At 34.0% G+C, this 17,085-nt stretch overlaps 4 protein-coding genes across 4 annotated transcripts; 2 read left to right on the forward strand and 2 right to left on the reverse strand.

Annotated features, from left to right (window-relative positions):
- The first annotated feature begins 229 nt into the window (after positions 1-229).
- Positions 230-2,188, forward strand: LOC145057303 (F-box protein SKP2A-like). The gene is made up of 5 exons (XM_079005108.1): positions 230-572; positions 662-873; positions 946-1,294; positions 1,387-1,528; positions 1,621-2,188. Exons 2-5 carry the CDS (start codon positions 677-679, stop codon positions 1,995-1,997), a joined length of 1,065 nt encoding a protein of 354 aa, XP_078861234.1. The 5' UTR covers positions 230-572; positions 662-676; the 3' UTR covers positions 1,998-2,188.
- A 3,683-nt stretch (positions 2,189-5,871) lies between these two features.
- Positions 5,872-9,238, reverse strand: LOC145057302 (DNAJ heat shock N-terminal domain-containing protein). The gene is made up of 10 exons (XM_079005107.1): positions 8,855-9,238; positions 8,351-8,410; positions 8,117-8,199; positions 7,833-7,986; positions 7,620-7,749; positions 7,332-7,490; positions 6,927-7,105; positions 6,757-6,837; positions 6,430-6,576; positions 5,872-6,239 (listed from the first exon to the last, which is right to left on the reverse strand). The coding sequence occupies exons 1-10, from the start codon at positions 8,939-8,941 to the stop codon at positions 6,153-6,155; spliced, it is 1,167 nt and encodes a 388-aa protein (XP_078861233.1). The 5' UTR covers positions 8,942-9,238; the 3' UTR covers positions 5,872-6,152.
- A 3,659-nt stretch (positions 9,239-12,897) lies between these two features.
- On the forward strand, positions 12,898-15,193 carry LOC145060368 (proteasome subunit beta type-4-like). The gene is made up of 6 exons (XM_079008050.1): positions 12,898-12,935; positions 13,131-13,205; positions 13,281-13,412; positions 13,471-13,635; positions 14,753-14,933; positions 15,080-15,193. Exons 1-6 carry the CDS (start codon positions 12,898-12,900, stop codon positions 15,191-15,193), a joined length of 705 nt encoding a protein of 234 aa, XP_078864176.1.
- A 317-nt stretch (positions 15,194-15,510) lies between these two features.
- LOC145059002 (ras-related protein RABC1-like) lies at positions 15,511-17,085 on the reverse strand. Its single transcript, XM_079006871.1, has 6 exons — positions 16,895-17,085; positions 16,433-16,501; positions 16,289-16,354; positions 16,097-16,218; positions 15,876-16,004; positions 15,511-15,715 (listed from the first exon to the last, which is right to left on the reverse strand). Exons 1-6 carry the CDS (start codon positions 17,028-17,030, stop codon positions 15,608-15,610), a joined length of 630 nt encoding a protein of 209 aa, XP_078862997.1. The 5' UTR covers positions 17,031-17,085; the 3' UTR covers positions 15,511-15,607.

Consider the following 17,085-nt stretch of genomic DNA (forward strand, 5'->3'; position numbering starts at 1 on the left):
ACTATAATATTTTAAATATTATTTGTATACATGGGATCCAAACACGATAAACATTGATTTTGTACCAAAACCAAAGAAAGTAAATTTTAAGTAACCTAGACGGTTATAACAAAGACGAAGGACTTCGGTGTACCAATGTAATGTATCATTCGAGTGTCAACATCTCCAATTGGACCACAACAACACCCACAATCTTCCGTCCTTACACGTGGATTCATACGTGTCGCTCTTCTTCTCTCTCTATAAAACCTTCTTTGCTGCACTACTGATGGCCGATTAACAAAACCCCCTGTCAAAACACACAAACGAGTACACACATTCCTCGATACAACCACTACATATATGATGACATTCATAGCTATACTATTTTACCCCTAAAATTTCATTGAACTGCGTTAATCTCTCATTTTCGATCATCTTTTCTCTCTGATCGAAGCAGTCAATCGGCGAAACGAAATACCCTCGCCTCCGGTTTCGATTCAGCAACCCATCTCTCGTTTCCGATCATTCTCCGAAGTGATCGACTTCAATTTTCGGTTTCCTTACACCTGTACTTTCTTTATTTCATCTGGGTATTCAAGATTTCAATCTCTTAACTGTTGTTTCTTGCTGTTAATTACTGCTATTTTGTCGCTGTATAACCCTAATCTTCTGTAATTAGTTGGAAAATCGCTAAATGTCGACCATGAAATGCGATGAACTGGAGGTGGTCGGAGGTGGGGCGATTATCACCGACTGGAATGACATTCCGATGGAGCTTCTGTTGAGGATTGTTTCTTTGTTAGATGATCGAACTGTCATCATCGCTTCTTCTGTTTGTAGTGGATGGAGATACGCTATCTGTTCGGGACTTTCTCATATTTCATTCTCTTGGTACCTTTCTTCCTTCCATGGCTTCTGCTCATAAATCCACCACTTTTCCTTACTCCGTGCTTCTTTTTACAGGTGCAAAAACAACATGAACAGCTTGGTGCTTTCCATGGCTCCCAAGTTTAAAAACTTAAGGGGTTTGATTCTCCGGCAAGATAAGCCACAGCTGGTTGATTACGCCGTCGAGACCATCGCAAATAACTGTCACGACTTGCAGGAAGTCGACCTCAGCAAAAGCTTTAAACTTTCCGATCGATCTTTATACGCTTTAGCTCATGGTTGTCGTAGCCTTATCAAGCTCAACATCAGCGGATGCTCTTCATTTAGTGACATCGCTCTTGCGTATCTCACTGGGTATTGCAGAAAATTGAAAATCTTGAATCTTTGTGGGTGTGTCAAAGCTGCATCCGATAAAGCCTTGAAGGTAATTAAAGAATGAACTTTTTTGTTCTTTCCAACTTTAAACTTCTCAAATGCGTGATTCGATCATGATCATGATCACGATCATGTGTGCAGGCTATTGGATACAACTGTGGTGAACTTGAGTCGTTGAATCTTGGGTGGTGTGAGGAAGTTAGTGATGCTGGAGTAATGAGCTTAGCTTTCGGATGTCATGATCTACGTGCACTTGATTTATGTGGTTGTGTTCTTATAACAGGTACTTTTGACACTTTGTGTTTCTTTCTTGAATATTATCGACATCATTTAGCATTGATTGATATGATGATAATTTGTGATTACTGATTACAGATGAGAGTGTGATAGCACTTGCGAACAATTGTCGACATCTGAGATCATTGGGTCTTTACTATTGTCAAAACATTACGGATAAAGCTATGTATGCATTGGCACAGAGTCGAGTAAAGAATGAAGATGAAGTATGGGAGTCTGTTAAAAGCAGAAGGTATGAAGAAGATGAAGGGCTTATGAACCTGAACATAAGTCAATGCACGGCGTTGACTCCGCCGGCTGTTCAGGCACTATGTGATTCTTTTCCGGCACTTCATACATGTCCTGGTAGGCATTCACTTATTATAAGTGGGTGTTTGAATTTAACTTCTGTTCATTGTGCTTGTGCTTTTCAAGCACATCGTGCACTCAACACACTTGCTCATCATGCGTATTAGAAACGGGTCGGGCTTAGACTTGTTGGGCTTGAATCGGGTTTTGACTTTATCATGGGCTAGGTTTCTATGGGTTGTTTCTTGTTGTTTTGGGATGGAAATCATGTTATATATGTTGGTTGTGTTTTGATTTAGCAGTTTTTGAACTTGTTAACGTTTGGATATTGATATCAAGAGAGAAATTATTAGATGTGTGTGAGGCTTTGTTATGTTTTTCTTTTTTATTATTATTTTTTTATTTTTATAATTGATGGATTCAAGACTAACGCCTTGTTTCCGAGTTCCACTTAAGTTAAGGAGAGAAATGGGAGGTGGGAGGATACGGAGGGAAAGTGAGGGGTGTCGAAGGAAAATCGTGTTCTCGAGTTTCATTAATGGAAGGAAAGTGGGAAGGAAAGTGAGGGTTTCATTAATGGAAGGAAAGTGAGGGGAGGGGAAGGATTTTAGAGTCATATTTTCCTTTTAAATTTTCCTCCCAAATTGGGCGGATTTGGGAAGAAAGTGAGGGGAAGAAAAATTTTAAGTTTATTTTCTTTTTCCCCTTAACTCGGGAATATAAAAACTAAAAATTTTCTTTTCCTTTCATTTCCTTCGAACTCGGGAACACAAAATAAAGAATATTTTCTTTCATCTCCCTTTCTTACTGTAAAAATTTTCCTTCCTTTTCTTTTAATGAATTTACATAAAAACTCAGGAACAAGCCATAAAAACTCAAGAACAAGCCGTAAAAGTGAGTGGATGCAACAAAAACATACAACTTCCGTGCAATTTGTTAATACAATTTATCTTTTAAATTTATGTATAGCAACTTGATAGTAAGTTGCAATATTATTCAAGAAAACCTCATTGGCAAACAAATCCTATATAGACCACCCAATACCCATATTCAAGAAACCACGTAGGCACCAAATCCCAAATCCCATACATACTATCTAATCTCATTTATGGCACCGCGATACTTGGTGTTAGCCCTAGATCGGGAGATAATGGCCTGTAGTTAGGAAGATCAAGAAAGAGGATTTCCACATAGGAATACATAGTAACTTGAAGTGGATAGTTTGGTGATGGGAACACGTCCTAGTCTACATCTTAGCGGGAAATGAGATACGAGGATGTGGATGCATGAATTTGAAGGTCATAGGAAAGGGTTCCTCGATCGTATAACGATGCACTTTAACACACCATAGGGGGCCTCCATGGGTCATGTATAAAGAAACATATTTGCTAGACGGTGTTGCTAAGATCTAAGTGTGGTGAACATGAGATACTGAAAAGCGCAAACAAGACTTGATACTTAGTATCGATGATAGAGGGCCGGAACCGTCCAATTTAGAAAAATGTGTCAATAGGTGTACGACATGGTTTGCAATTAAGCATCTTGACACACTTAACAGTGGCATACTATGTCTTGCTGAGAAAGATTCCAACACCATATCAGGTAGCAGCAGAGATGCTAAGAAAGAAATTGAGGTCGCATTGATCGGTCATGGAGAAATTTATGGGAAGGAGACGACCACACGAAGTAAAGTCGTGGACAAGGTTATCAAAACAATGCCATCAACATAAAATAACAGACAAGTAGTGGAAGACCTTCGATGACAGACCCAAAAAGAAAAATCAGGGGTTGCATAAATATTTTAGAGGTTGCACTAATAGAAAAAACTCATTTCCGAATGAAGTTTCTGACACAAAATCGTCACTAAACCGAAGAATTTACACTATATTTACAATTATCAGACTTTGTGATGGATTTCCAACATATTTTGAAGGATTTCTGAAAAAAAAAATCATGAAATTTATATTCGACAGGAAATTTTAAGAGGTATCCCATGCTACATAGTAGCGCCAACCCTGCTGCTGACGGTAAACAAAGAGAGAGAAAGACAAAGGAGTTTGAGCGACTGTGAGAAAAACCAACGCTAGCAACAAAAATGTTGAAATCATGTACAAGGAGCCAACATAGATGGAATACCTTATATGAAAACGACTAGTACGAAATCCTGGTAGCTGGTACATAAATACAGACTCGTGAAAGTGTCTTTAGAGGAAGACATTCTTAACATCTAGTTGTTTATAAGTCACTAAAGTGGTGTGAGACAGAATGGTGTAGTCACTCATCACAGTCTAAGTTATGGCATTCGTTCTTACCGTTGGCAACAATCGTGCTTTGCGTCGAGCAAAGGAACCATCGACGTGTAACTTCCATTAAAAAAAATTCAAATTGTTTGCATAATGTTGACCTTGGGGGTCTTAGACATGTGTTGAATGTGCGTAGAATACCTAATGTAGTTATGGGTTTATCATATTTGGCACGATGTCTATTTGTGTTATCTCTTTTTATTCACATTTCTACACCAAAACAAATCATCGTAAACATTTGAATATCATTGATTATATAAGGCGTGTTTAGAAAAACTAGGTGGTAACGTTTTATTAAACGCTATGTGAGATAAGTTTTACATTTGGTGCGATTTGTTATACTAAACACTAAAAACTTGTCGTGTCAAACAAGATTTTTTTTTTGTTTAAAACAGAGCGTTTTGTCAAATGCTAGAATCTCCCACACGCTTCGTGCCAAAAACTTGTAGTGTCAAACAAGATATATTTTTTTTTTGTTTAAAACCGAACGTTTTGTCAAATGCTAGAATCTTCCACACGCTTCGTGCCAAACATACCATATAATGTTCTTCAAATGGGGGTTTTCCCCATTTTGTGTCTTTTCACTATAAATCCGATGTTCATTACTTTATTGTTTATATTTTGGTCATTACAAGTACACACATATTGTTTGAAATAAGAGCTTTAAACTTTTTATCCATGGCTTTTTGCCTCTTCAAGTCCTTGAGAGCGGAGCACTAGGAGAGAGGGTAATAGTAAGAACACATTTTTAGTAATTAATATGTTAAAATTATTTCCTACACATGTTTGGTAGTAAAAACAGAACAAAGATAAACAATGAACACATCCATCAATAGAAAATACTAAATTAATCTTCATAATAAGAAAGTATACAGATTCAGGCGCCGTTTGTTTTTTTGAAGCAAAAACACCTGAAGTCTGTTGACTACATCTGCAACCCTTTGTAGCAAAAAAAGTGGAACAAATGATTGCAACCTGTAATAATAAGTATGTTTATTTTTTAAGGTCTGTAGGTTGCTGTAAAAAACTGAAGTTTAAATAAACTGATTTTATAATTTCATATTTTGCATTAACTGCTCAACAATTTCATTCCGTAACCAAGTCTTATATTCACGGTCCGCTGCAGTATCATGTTTTCCTCAACCGATACATGCTTGCTATCCTTTAATGAGTAATTTACTATAAGATAACAACATAGGACAAAAGATTCATGGAACATACGTAGTACTTGAACACAACGTAGAAGTTACGTTCCAATAACTTTAATGTATATTCATGTCCCGTCATTTCAAATCTCTGTTGAAGTTTAGTCATATATTCTTTATCTCTCATTCATTTTAGAATTTCCTGTACTAAATGATTATCTAAATATACATAAATTTCAAATTACAATAATTGTTCTGAGAATACACATCTTAGACCATATATTACAAGTAATTGTTTTTGTTGAGCATATTATATTTATTCATTTAAATTATATTTAATTTTGTGGTGGTTAAATTATATTTATTCATTTTTATTGTTAATTATAAATTATATTTCACTGAAAGTAAAGTAAGAAGATGTTTGAAGATGAGGGTTATGTGGGTTATTAAACAATAGTTTTTAAGTAAAAAATCTTTTAAAAAACAAACGTCAAGTTTTGAGCGGCGCAACAAGAAATGATTAGAAGCAGTTTTTTTATAAAAACAAACAACACCTCAATTTACAATCTTACACCTTCCATCAAGAAACAAGATCCACAAACACCATTTATTCATGATAATGTATACCCAATGAATCGTAGATCACTAGAAAGAGACCACAAAGTATTTTTCCTTACAAAAAGGTTAGAGAAAGCAATTTCACATATGTTCAATTATCAATGTTGTATAAGGAAAAATAACACACAATATTCAATTTAATCAACCGATTGCACCTCTATATCCAAGATCTTTGCATCCTTTTTTTTCTTTTTGGACTTTACATGACCAATCTTCAACAACTGTTGCTAATAACATTAGCGACACCACTCATCAATCATTTGTTGCCTTTGTAAACAATCTCATCATCATCATCCACATCATATGCTGGATTACACAGGCACCTGAATAGTCTACCGATTCCCTGTCATTATATTCAACAAACAAACAAATCAGATTTGGATTCCATCGCTAATCCGTCGGTAATTGTCCATTTTTAGCGACAGATTGATGATTTTCAACAATGGCATGCATCATATAACAAGTTTCCTTTAGTAAACTCATTAGAAAAAACTATCTGTCATTTGAATCAAATATTTGTTAAAAAAACGAACCTGTGTGATTAAGGGCGCTCGATAGTTGAGTGTTCTTGGTGAATCATCATCATCATCACTGCTATCATCAGAGCTGCTTGTATCATCATGAATATCTGAAGCTATTTTGTTCTTCGATGTTCCAACATTTTGTGAAATTTTTTCTCTCTAAATACAAGATATCACCATCAAAATTGGTTTCTAAATAACAACTTAACTAAATGCAATTCAATAGTTAAGACACTACTAGAAAAGATAGCACTTAGCGAAAAAATCAGTCGCTAATGGTCTATCTTTAGCGACAGATTTAGTCTGATTTTCTAGTAGTGGAAAACATACAAATCCCACCTGAAATATTTTTCCTAAGAGTTTTAGAGCCACAGCACGGGCTTTAAGTTCCTCTTTCTTGGCATTATTTTCATGGAGAATCTACGAAATAAATCAAAACCTTCATAACATAACTTCAAAAAACTTTTGAAGTTTTAGAAAATAAACGAATGAGACCAAAAAAGATTCACCATTTGACAAACATGTAAAAGGGTAACTTCAATGTCAACTACATTCAACTTCCATAATGAGTTCATTAATGTATCCTTGCTGGATCTTAGATGTGATTCCACGTCATTTGTGGGCCCACTTCCATCCATTTTAAATTGGCGACGCATGTCTTCTTGAAGTTGCAACAACTGAAAAGCACCTACAAACATTTTTCACCAAAATAAGATAACTTCGATATTCATCTATTTGTAGATTACATCATCCTACTTTCATTTATTCCATTACATCATTGTACTTTCAAATATTTTTCTTATTAGGACATTGTATTTTGAAAAATCTAGCAACAAAAATGACATTGCTATAATCGGGTAGATTTTTGAAAAAAAGTACGTTTCTATTTCTTGAAATTAACCCTTTATAGTTACCTTTTGCTGCAGTAATTTGTGATTTCCAGAAATGCCCTTTGTTTCTTACCCATTCAGCCATAAATGGTACCCCAAGGTAAATGGCTTTCTTTCCAAGCTCTTGTGCAGCCTGTCTTTCATATATGTATCCAATTGTATGCAAGATATTTGCTCCAAAAGCTGTCAAAATGATATATATATATATATATATATATATATATATATATATATATATATATATATTCCTGTATTATATATACAAACAAATACATGTATCCATGAATCAAACATATGAATTTATAAAGTTACCTGCTTGTGAAAGTCGATCTGCCTCAGATTCAGCAAGATGTAAAAACTCTTCTTTATCACCATGAACATATGGGTGGATGAAATTTTTGAGTGATCTAGCAAGTTTTTCTTCCCTTTCCCTTTGGATAGTCTACATGATACAAACTCAAATATGAAATTAAAGAATCATTCAATTCTTGTATGAATGAAAGAATTGAACTTTGAAATACTTGCCTTTAATCTTTGATGCAAGATTTCTGGGCTATCATTTTCACTGACTAATTCAGCAGAAGCCATTGTTGCTACAGCTAAATGTCCTATGTAGTCTTCAAATAATTCACTTCCAAAAAGAACAGCAAAAACAGCAGTGGAATCGAGCATAGTGTCCCTATGAAATGATGACACATGTAATTAAGAACACATGAGTTTTGGAGAACCCTTGGTGGGTTTTTTTTTTGTCTATGTACATGAACTTATTTTTGGAAAACTAAAATTGAAATTAAAGTGGAAATGCTTACTTAGATATGGAGCACTTCCCATTTTGATCATATGCATCTCTTTTCACAGGATCACTCAAAACCTGATAAGCTTCACCAAGTACCTGATTATGAACAAGATTTATTAATCACATTGTACAATTGTAAAACATATTCTCCTATAACTTTATGCAATGAGAACACTAAATATTTTCTAATTTTATATTAAAATGTTCAAAATCCCTTTTATTTTCTAATGAAGAATCAAACACTTGCCTGAAATCTTTCAGCAGCTTGAGGATCATCTGGATTCTTATCAGGATGAACTTGGCGTGCCTGTTACACAAACAACCCTATAGTTAATAGTCACAAAGACTAATTTATTCACAGGAAAATAAACAATTATAAAATTTGAACTTTCAAAAGGGGTGGAAGTGTCGGATTATATATGATCAGCATGATATGAGACATAAATAGCTTCAAACCACGATCTTGTATCAATAAAAAGGTCCCATTTACACGAAATATAATTATTCCCTAGTGTGCCAAATACCCTAAACTTCCAATAAAGATAGTTCCTTTGTGGAATTACAACAAACACATAATATGCATCTCAATTGAACTAAAGAGACACATAGAAACTTCCGATGTTCTTGAATCAGCAACACCAAATCAAGTTTTAGATAACAAAAACATTCAACTTGTGATTTGAAAGTGTCGAGATGTTGATGAGATTGTAATTAACGAAAAAAAAAGAAAGAGAAAGGGTATGAGCGAGACCTTCAGATAGTAAGCTTTTCTAATATCGTCATCAGATGCGAGTGGACTAACACCAAGAACATCATAATACTCCGATTCTTTCACCATTACACAATAAACTTTCAGGTTACCCGAGTACAAAAGAACTCTTCAGATCACACCCAAAAGCCGATCCCTGAATTCCAGGGTTCGATAGTGGCAGATCAATTATGATCTACAGAAGAGAATGTGTAAAAAAGATGAGGGAGAGCATAGGAGCAAGTGGAAAAGACATGACTTTCCAGTTCTGAACATCGAATAAAGAAAGATCAAAAGGGAAAAAGGCTATATTTTTTCATTTTCCGAAAGCTTTTTCGCGGGAGGGAAACAGTATTTTAACGGTTGATATGTGGTGCTAATGATTCACTACTGCTTGTGTGGCGTCTTTAACAACTTTTTGAAATGGCCATGACTTGCTTTTGACAATGGTGTTGCTTGGTGGGTTATTTTTGGTTCTGGGTTTGGACTTATGAGCCCACTTCTTGACCCATAGACCCACCCACCCGACATCGACACCCCACAAATAGAGTATTCAAGAAGTGGTCCTGGTCCTGTTATTGCATGGGTTCATGTGAAGTAAATGGTAAGCATAAGTACATGTAATAAATAACAACGGATGTGTCAGGATGAGGTAAATAATTTATAATTCATTACTTGTATAGATGGTATAAGAGATAAAATTAGAAAGTTTGAGCAACATATTTAAGAAAAAAGGGATAAATTATAAAGTAGGTTAATATAATATTTAGCACGTTGTAAGCAACTTTAAAGTTTAAACCCATCTACCACGTTTGTTTTGCATCTAATTCCTTTCAACATTTTGGATCATTGAGATTATTAGCTCTAAGAATAAATAAAGTTGGACCTTAGTCTTATGTAACATGATTTGTATTTGTCAAATGTATCGGTGATTTTAGTGTCACGTGATCATTTAGTATAATTACAAACTCACAAGTATATGTAGTGTCAAGAAGTGGGTCATTTGACCCACCTAAAAAAAAAATTGTTACAAATAATATATAAAACTTGTTTGTGACCTACCTAAAATTTTTTGAGTGACATATCTTATTTTGTTTGACAAAAACATTAATATAAATCCAGACTTTTAAAACCAATCTTTTATTTTCCACTAGAACAATTACTTAATTACCCATTAAAAATAACACAATACAAATTTTTAGTGATAGTTTTAGTGTCATATATTGAAAAAATGAGTGATCAATTTTTGAGTGAAAGTTTAGTGTCATATATTGAAAAATGTGTTTTAGATAAAATTAGTAATGATATAATTGTGAAAATATTTCAAATATTAGACCTCGTCATGAACAATTGTAAGAACTTTATTTATTTATTTATTTTGCTTATAGGACCCAACCAACTACGAGTATTTTTTTTACTATTTTATTTTTGTATATCTGTTTCATTTATATAGAGAATCACGTATGTTTCTATTATAGACTGTCAGTGAGTGTAATTAGATCTTTATAAGAGTGCCAAAGGAAACATAACTTATGATCTAATATAAGTCTGGCGGTGCAGAATATACACTTTTATAAGTCGGATCCCGACCATGATACATAGTTGATACATAGTGGGGGTCAAGAGGGTCGCTTTGTATCGTAGGATCACAGGGCAGAGTTAGGGATGTACACATTGGCTAAATGGAAGCCTCCTCCACTAGGAAATCCCCGGTCCTAACGAAAAATAAACAAGGGTTAAACTCATTCCACCCCAAAGTTTTATTAAAAAGAAGACAAAATTGCAAGAATGATCCCTGTGGTTAGGTCAAAATTGCCACTTTGGGCCAAACAGGTTTAGACTAGCACTCATGAACCAAAGGTTTTCAATTTCTTGCCATTTTGGTCTAATTTACTTTAGATTTTTTTATAATGATTATTTTGCCCTTTCTTTTTTACTTTTTCAGTTTTTTTATTTACTCAAATACTTTTATTAAAAGAAAAAGAAAAAAGAAAATCTCTCTCTCTCTCTCTCTCTCTCTCTCTCTCTCTCTCTCTCTCTCTCTCTCTCTCTCTCTCTCTCTCTCTCTCTCTCTCTCTCTCTCTCTCTCTCTCTCTCTCTCTCTCTCTCTCTCTCTCTCTCTCTCTCTCTCTCTCTCTCTCTAAAGTTGTTTTCCACATTTGTGTTCTACCGTTCTTCTTGTTTTCTTTAAACCCAAAAATTGAAACCTCAATTTCTTCGAGAATCGACCCCCCTAACCACATTGTTGGTCTCTCCTGTCCTTTCCTTAACCATCCAACCCCACTGATGGTGGGAAGCACGAGTTTTTCGGATTAAGAAAGAGGGAGCGATTTCTGAGGTAGATGTGACCTAATCTTGTGCTTCCATGGAAAATCGAATGTCTAAGGATTCCTTTTCGATCTTGTCGTCAACTTCAGTGGTATTCCTTTTTGATTAAAACGATGAAGTGGGTGGAGGAAGATGGAACATCGATGGGTTGATGAACTCCAAATTCAACATCGCAAATTTTCTCCCCCTTCTTGTTATCCCGATCTGATCAAGATTAGGTCAACTCCAAAAGAAAGACTCTCCGTTCTCTTTCCTTCTTTCTATTTAGTCGGACACCAAATTCAAGATCCATCTGTAAATTTTTTCTCTTCGTAAAATCATATCCAACACCCGTTGCTTAATGTTCAGACATTGGAGGCATCTGGTTATTTTCAAGGTAGTATTTAAGAGCTACACCCCCAACAACTACCTTTATCTCTTATGTTGTAAGGGACGATAATGAGGAAGAAAATCTAGTGGTGGCTGTAGAAACTATGGTGGAAGCTGGAGTGGTAGGATGGTGAGAATGGTTATGATGTAAGGTGAAACGATAATGAACATGAAATGGGGTCGGAGATGGAGAAATGGGGTCTCAACGATTTTTTTTCTTTCTAAACTCACCAAAACCAAAATCTATGTAATCTAATGTTGCAGTTATGATTTGTTTATTTGTGGAGATTTGTTTTGATTCTTGTGTGGATTTACAAATCTTGAAAATCCAAATTAGTTTGCTCCCGAGTATAAATTTGGGTTCTTTTGTTAGAGAGAGATGTATTTTTTTTTTTTTCTTTTAATAAAAGTATTTGAATAAATAAAAAAAACTGAAAAAGTAAAAAGAAAGGGCAAAATAGTTATTATAAAAAAATTTAAAGTAAATTGGACCAAAGTGTCAAGAAATTGAAAATCTTTGGACCATGAGTGCTAGTACAAACCTGTTTGGCCCAAAGTAGCAATTTCGGCCTAACCACAGGAACCATTGTTGCAATTTTGTCTAAAAAGAAAGTCGTTTGGCAACCAGTCCCCACACAAGTTTATGACACCCTTAGGCATGGCCCCTAAAAATGATTTTGGACCATTAGGATGTAATGGAAAAACACTTTCAAAATTGACATATTAGTATAGAATAACGAAATCCGACTTTCAAATTTAAGACCGACTACATCAATTGTGTTGGTCAACTTCAACTTCCTGGATGTGATAGCTTGAGACTAGCTTGGTTAGCTTGGGGCTGACCTATCAGTTTGAGATCAAACCGACTTTTCAGTTTTACTAATATATATTTACTTTTATATTTCGAAACACACTATTTTTTTTGTCATACTTGTCTAATTTTTGGATAGAATGAGTATAGCTAATCATCACACACCATTTTCTTAAGGATTTAAAAGTCCTCACATTCATCTAATACATTGTTTTTCTGTTTTGTGCATAAATGTACCACAACCCCTGAAATTTTTAAAAACATTTAAAAGTAGGCAACGCAGTAGGCCAATACACTAGATTGCTTGTTTGATGAGGGATAAGTATAGCAATATTCATATAGGTTACTACTAGTAGTCTATGGATGTATCATTATATATATATATATATATATATATATATATATATATATATATATATATATATATATAAATAAGGAAAGGACTTATGGACTTGTAGTTGCAAAAAATAGGAAAGTAACATGCATGCCATGCAAGCATGAGTAAGAATGATGTGGAATATGAGACTAGATAGTATATATGGATATAGGTATACCAGAGGATTGGGTTCATGCATGGTATTGGTTGAAGAAATGTCAAACAATGTATAGTTATGGTTTAAATTGATCATACTCTGTTGTAATGGGTACTTATTAAAAACTTATGATGTAATGGTTGCATTATTCAAATCTTTTAGTGCAAAATACAGAACGTTTTACTTATGACTTTAACATAATGTTATAAATTGATTATGTTTTTTTCTTCTGAAACAGGTATCCATATGTTACAGGTACATCTGTGACTGGGATCAAATACAAAGATGGTATTCTCATGGCTGCTGATATGGGAGGTTTGAGTTTCATACTCGATTTTATTCGACTTTGACTTTTTTCTATTAATCTCATTGACTTTTGCTAGTTCACGGGATCTTATGGTTCTACTATACGTTATAAGAGTGTTGAGAGAATGAAGCAAGTGGGGAAACATTCTCTCATTGGTGCAAGTGGAGAAATCAGTGATTTCCAAGAGATTCTTCTTTACCTTGATGAGCTTATGTAAGTATCTTTTTTTTAGTTATACTTTTAGTTTGTTATAATTTATTTTGGAATACAGTTTGCATGACAATATGTGGGATGATGGGAATTCACTTGGTGCTAAAGAGGTCCACAATTATTTGACCCGGATTATGTACAATCGCCGCAACAAATTTGACCCGTTATGGAATTCTCTTGTAATTGGTGGAGTAAAAAATGGACACAAGTATATAGGCTCTATAAGGTCATGGACCATGTTTTGTTTTTTTTTTTTTAATTATTTTTTCTTCTGACATGCATTGGACTTAGACTGTGATTAATATTAATAGCAATTTTTTATCCCATTTGAAAAGGTGATAGCAATTTTTTATCCCATTTGAAAAGGTGGTATGGAGACTGCGACTTGTGTAAAAGGGACAAAAGTTGCATTTTTTGTCCCACCCAAAAGAATGGAACAAGGTGGTAGAGAGACAGAAACTAATACAGACAAAAATTGTAATTTTTTGTCTTAACAAAAAAGGTGGGATAGAGACAAAAAAGGTGAGACAGAGACTATGACGTATACTGATGTCGATGAGACAAAAATTGCAAGTTATTGTCTTAATAAAAAATTAGGAGAGAAACTGTGACCAATGTGAAAGAAACAAAAATTGTAACTTTTTGTCTTAACGAGAAATGGTGGAACAGAGACCATAAGGTTGTGGGACAGAGACTGTAACTGAGACTGATGTTAATGGAACAAAAACTGCAATTTTTTTTACCTAACCAAAAAGGTGAGATAAAGACTGTGGAATGACTTATGTTAATAGGACAAAAGTTGCAATTTTTTGTCCTAACCAAAAAGATGGGACTAATGTCTATGTGACAAAATGTATAATTTTTTGTCCTAACCAAAAAGGTGAGATAAAGAATGTGTAACCATTGATGCCAATAGGATAAAAGTTGCATTTTTTTGTCCTAACCAAAAAGGTGGGACTGATGTCTATAGAACAAAATGTATAATTTTTGTTCTAACAAAAAAGGTGGGATAAAGACTATGATTGGAACAAATGATGTCAATAGGACAAAAGTTGCAAATTTGTGTCCTAACCAAAAAAGTGTGGCCTATGTCTATGGGACAAAATGTACGATTTTTTGTTCTAACCCAAAAGGTGGGATAAAGACTGTGATGGGGATTGATGTTAATAGGACAAAAGTGACAATTTTTTCTCCCACCTGAAAAGGTGGAGCAATTATCCACTATTGTGTGTGTAAAAAGACGTTAATTCCCTCCCTATCCTTGTTGAAAATTGCCCTAGAAAGTGGTTCATAATGGAAGACTACTTAGTTTTGATGATATTTACTACTTATGTTCAGGTTAACATGATTGGTGTACACTTTGAGGAGAATCATGTTGCCACTGGTTTTGGTAATCATCTTGCAAGGCCAATTCTTTGTGAAGAATGGAGGGAGGATTTGAGTTTTGAGGAGGGTGTCAAATTATTGGAAAAAAGCATGCGCAACCTTCTATATCGTGATAGGTCAGTTGTCAACAAGATTCAGGTATGAATCTTTAAATATGGCTAATGTACTTTAGTTTTTACCCATAATTATTGGTAAAGAAATGAAAAAACGTTGCTCTTATGGGTAAAAATAAACTGCATTGTCTTATATTGCTTTTTCTAACGATATAAATTTGGAAATTACAGATAGCAAAGATCACAGATGAAGGGTTGACCATTTCTGAGCCTTACTCTTTGAAGACTTTTTGGAATTTTGGGGCTTTTCAGAACCCAACAGTTTGTGCTGAAGGATCATGTTAGGAAGGAATCTGAATTTTTATCAAGTGATGTAATTCAATGGGTTTCAATGCTATGGTGTATTAGATTTATATTAACATTTTTCATATTTGATTGTATTGTCCAAATAAATAGATTTGATCTCTCATGTGTTTTTGTTTACTTTTTAAATTAAAAAATAAGTAAGAAATAAGAAACACATCAAACATACATCAACCACATTAGCGCATTGCAATTAGATGTAAAATGTATACACACATGCATAGCATAAAGACAACAAATTGATGTAACAATAAAATGATATTTCAAATAAACATAGAAACAAAAAAAAGCAACCCATCAAGATCAAATTTACACTTCCTTTATGAACGAATTAATGGCTACACAATTATGAAAAGTACTAGAAATTAAAAAAAGAGAAAGAAACACATATTAACTTCAGCAACAACCACTGGTTGATGCATCTGAAACAGGAGGCTTCTGTCTGAATATGTTTTTCTTCATAGTAGCTGATCCCTCAGCCATCAGACTTGGTGTATCCATAATCTACACATTTAAAGATATGCATTTAAATAGTAAAAAAATTACTATAAACATACTTAATGATTCACACTAACCTTAGTAATTTTGATCCATTACATCAATAATGATTCACACTTTTATGAATAAAATAAAATAAGTTAGATATAATAAGTTTTAGGCATACCTTTAAAACAAGCTCCTCAAAACACAGCTCCACATTCACCCGAGTTTTTGCACTACACTCTATAAAAAGGCATCCGTATTCCCTTGCAAACTCGATTCCCTCTTTTTTTGTGACAACCCTATCACTTTCCTACAAAGGAAAACTACTAAAGTTGACAGGTGATAGATAACAGATAATAGATGACAGATGACAAGCATAACTTTGTATTGTATAAAATTTACCTTATCAACTTTATTGCCAACAAGCATCTTGATGCAATCTTGATTTGTTGAGTGCATATCAATTTCTTTGGCCCATATATCCGATAAATTTGTAAATGTTTCTCGACGTGTTACATCATAAACTACTTGTATATGTCAAATGAAGCAATTAGTCAACATAACATTGACTAAAACATATAATTCATCACATACCCATTATAACTCCTTGAGCTCCTCTGTAATATGAACTAGTTAAAGTTCTGAATCTTTCCTGTCCAGCTATAAAATAAGTCATTAGATAACTTTCATTGTATTTTAATTTTAAATGATTAGTTATTAATAAACTTTTACAGTTACCAGTATCCCATATAGCAAGCTTTAACTTCTTCTTATTTATGGTGACAAACTTTACCTTAAAATCAACCCCTATAATAATTGAAAACAATTCTTCAGAAGAAAAAAAAAAAGAAACATGTTGTGTTAAAGATAACATGATGATATCAGTCACAATCTCTGGTTAAATTATCCAGAAATTTTGGAATTTATACATGATAAAGATAACAAGATGATCTAGAAAGGGAAGTTCCTGAATAGAGAAAAAGAAAGATCCCAGAATTATATATTGTTAATGGTTACTAAAACTGAGACATGTTAATCTTTTAGCTTTTGAGCTTCGTAGTTTATGTTACACAAAATGAGAATTTGGTCAAATCATGTTATGCTATATACAGAGAAACATGTTCCTACAAAATCAACAGTGGCAAGCAACAGATCTAATTTAGGAAATTACATGTAAATAAATGTGATCGAATGGTTTACCAATGGTAGGAGAAAGATCTTCAATTGCATTTGCGGAAGTGAAACTCAACAGAAGAGAACTTTTACCAACTCCTGAATCCCCAATTAACAACAGCTTGAACAAATAATCAAAATCCGCACTCGAAGACGGATCCATTGATAAACTAGAATCAGTCTCGAACTCTAGAAAACAATCGATGCCACAATGTTTC

Source organism: Lactuca serriola, chromosome 6 (assembly GCF_051521515.1).
Source record: "Lactuca serriola cultivar US96UC23 chromosome 6, Lser_US96UC23_V15, whole genome shotgun sequence".
NCBI classification, from domain to species: domain Eukaryota; kingdom Viridiplantae; phylum Streptophyta; class Magnoliopsida; order Asterales; family Asteraceae; genus Lactuca; species Lactuca serriola.

Excerpts from the sequence above, each read along its gene's own strand:
- LOC145057303 (XM_079005108.1), top strand. The coding sequence starts at position 677 with ATGTCGACCATGAAATGCGATGAACTGGAGGTGGTCGGAGGTGGGGCG. Across the intron at positions 874-945 it reads TCTCATATTTCATTCTCTTG|GTGCAAAAACAACATGAACA; the intron begins GTACCTTTCTTC and ends TTCTTTTTACAG. Across the intron at positions 1,529-1,620 it reads TGGTTGTGTTCTTATAACAG|ATGAGAGTGTGATAGCACTT; the intron begins GTACTTTTGACA and ends TACTGATTACAG.
- LOC145057302 (XM_079005107.1), bottom strand. The coding sequence starts at position 8,941 with ATGGTGAAAGAATCGGAGTATTATGATGTTCTTGGTGTTAGTCCACTC. Across the intron at positions 6,838-6,926 it reads TTTTACATGTTTGTCAAATG|ATTCTCCATGAAAATAATGC; the intron begins GTGAATCTTTTT and ends TTTATTTCGTAG. Across the intron at positions 6,240-6,429 it reads GAGCGCCCTTAATCACACAG|GGAATCGGTAGACTATTCAG; the intron begins GTTCGTTTTTTT and ends ATATAATGACAG.
- LOC145060368 (XM_079008050.1), top strand. The coding sequence starts at position 12,898 with ATGGATATAGGTATACCAGAGGATTGGGTTCATGCATG. Across the intron at positions 12,936-13,130 it reads GAGGATTGGGTTCATGCATG|GTATCCATATGTTACAGGTA; the intron begins GTATTGGTTGAA and ends CTTCTGAAACAG. Across the intron at positions 14,934-15,079 it reads CAGTTGTCAACAAGATTCAG|ATAGCAAAGATCACAGATGA; the intron begins GTATGAATCTTT and ends TGGAAATTACAG.
- LOC145059002 (XM_079006871.1), bottom strand. The coding sequence starts at position 17,030 with ATGGATCCGTCTTCGAGTGCGGATTTTGATTATTTGTTCAAGCTGTTG. Across the intron at positions 16,355-16,432 it reads GCTTGCTATATGGGATACTG|CTGGACAGGAAAGATTCAGA; the intron begins GTAACTGTAAAA and ends CTTATTTTATAG. Across the intron at positions 16,219-16,288 it reads AGCTCAAGGAGTTATAATGG|TTTATGATGTAACACGTCGA; the intron begins GTATGTGATGAA and ends ATATACAAGTAG.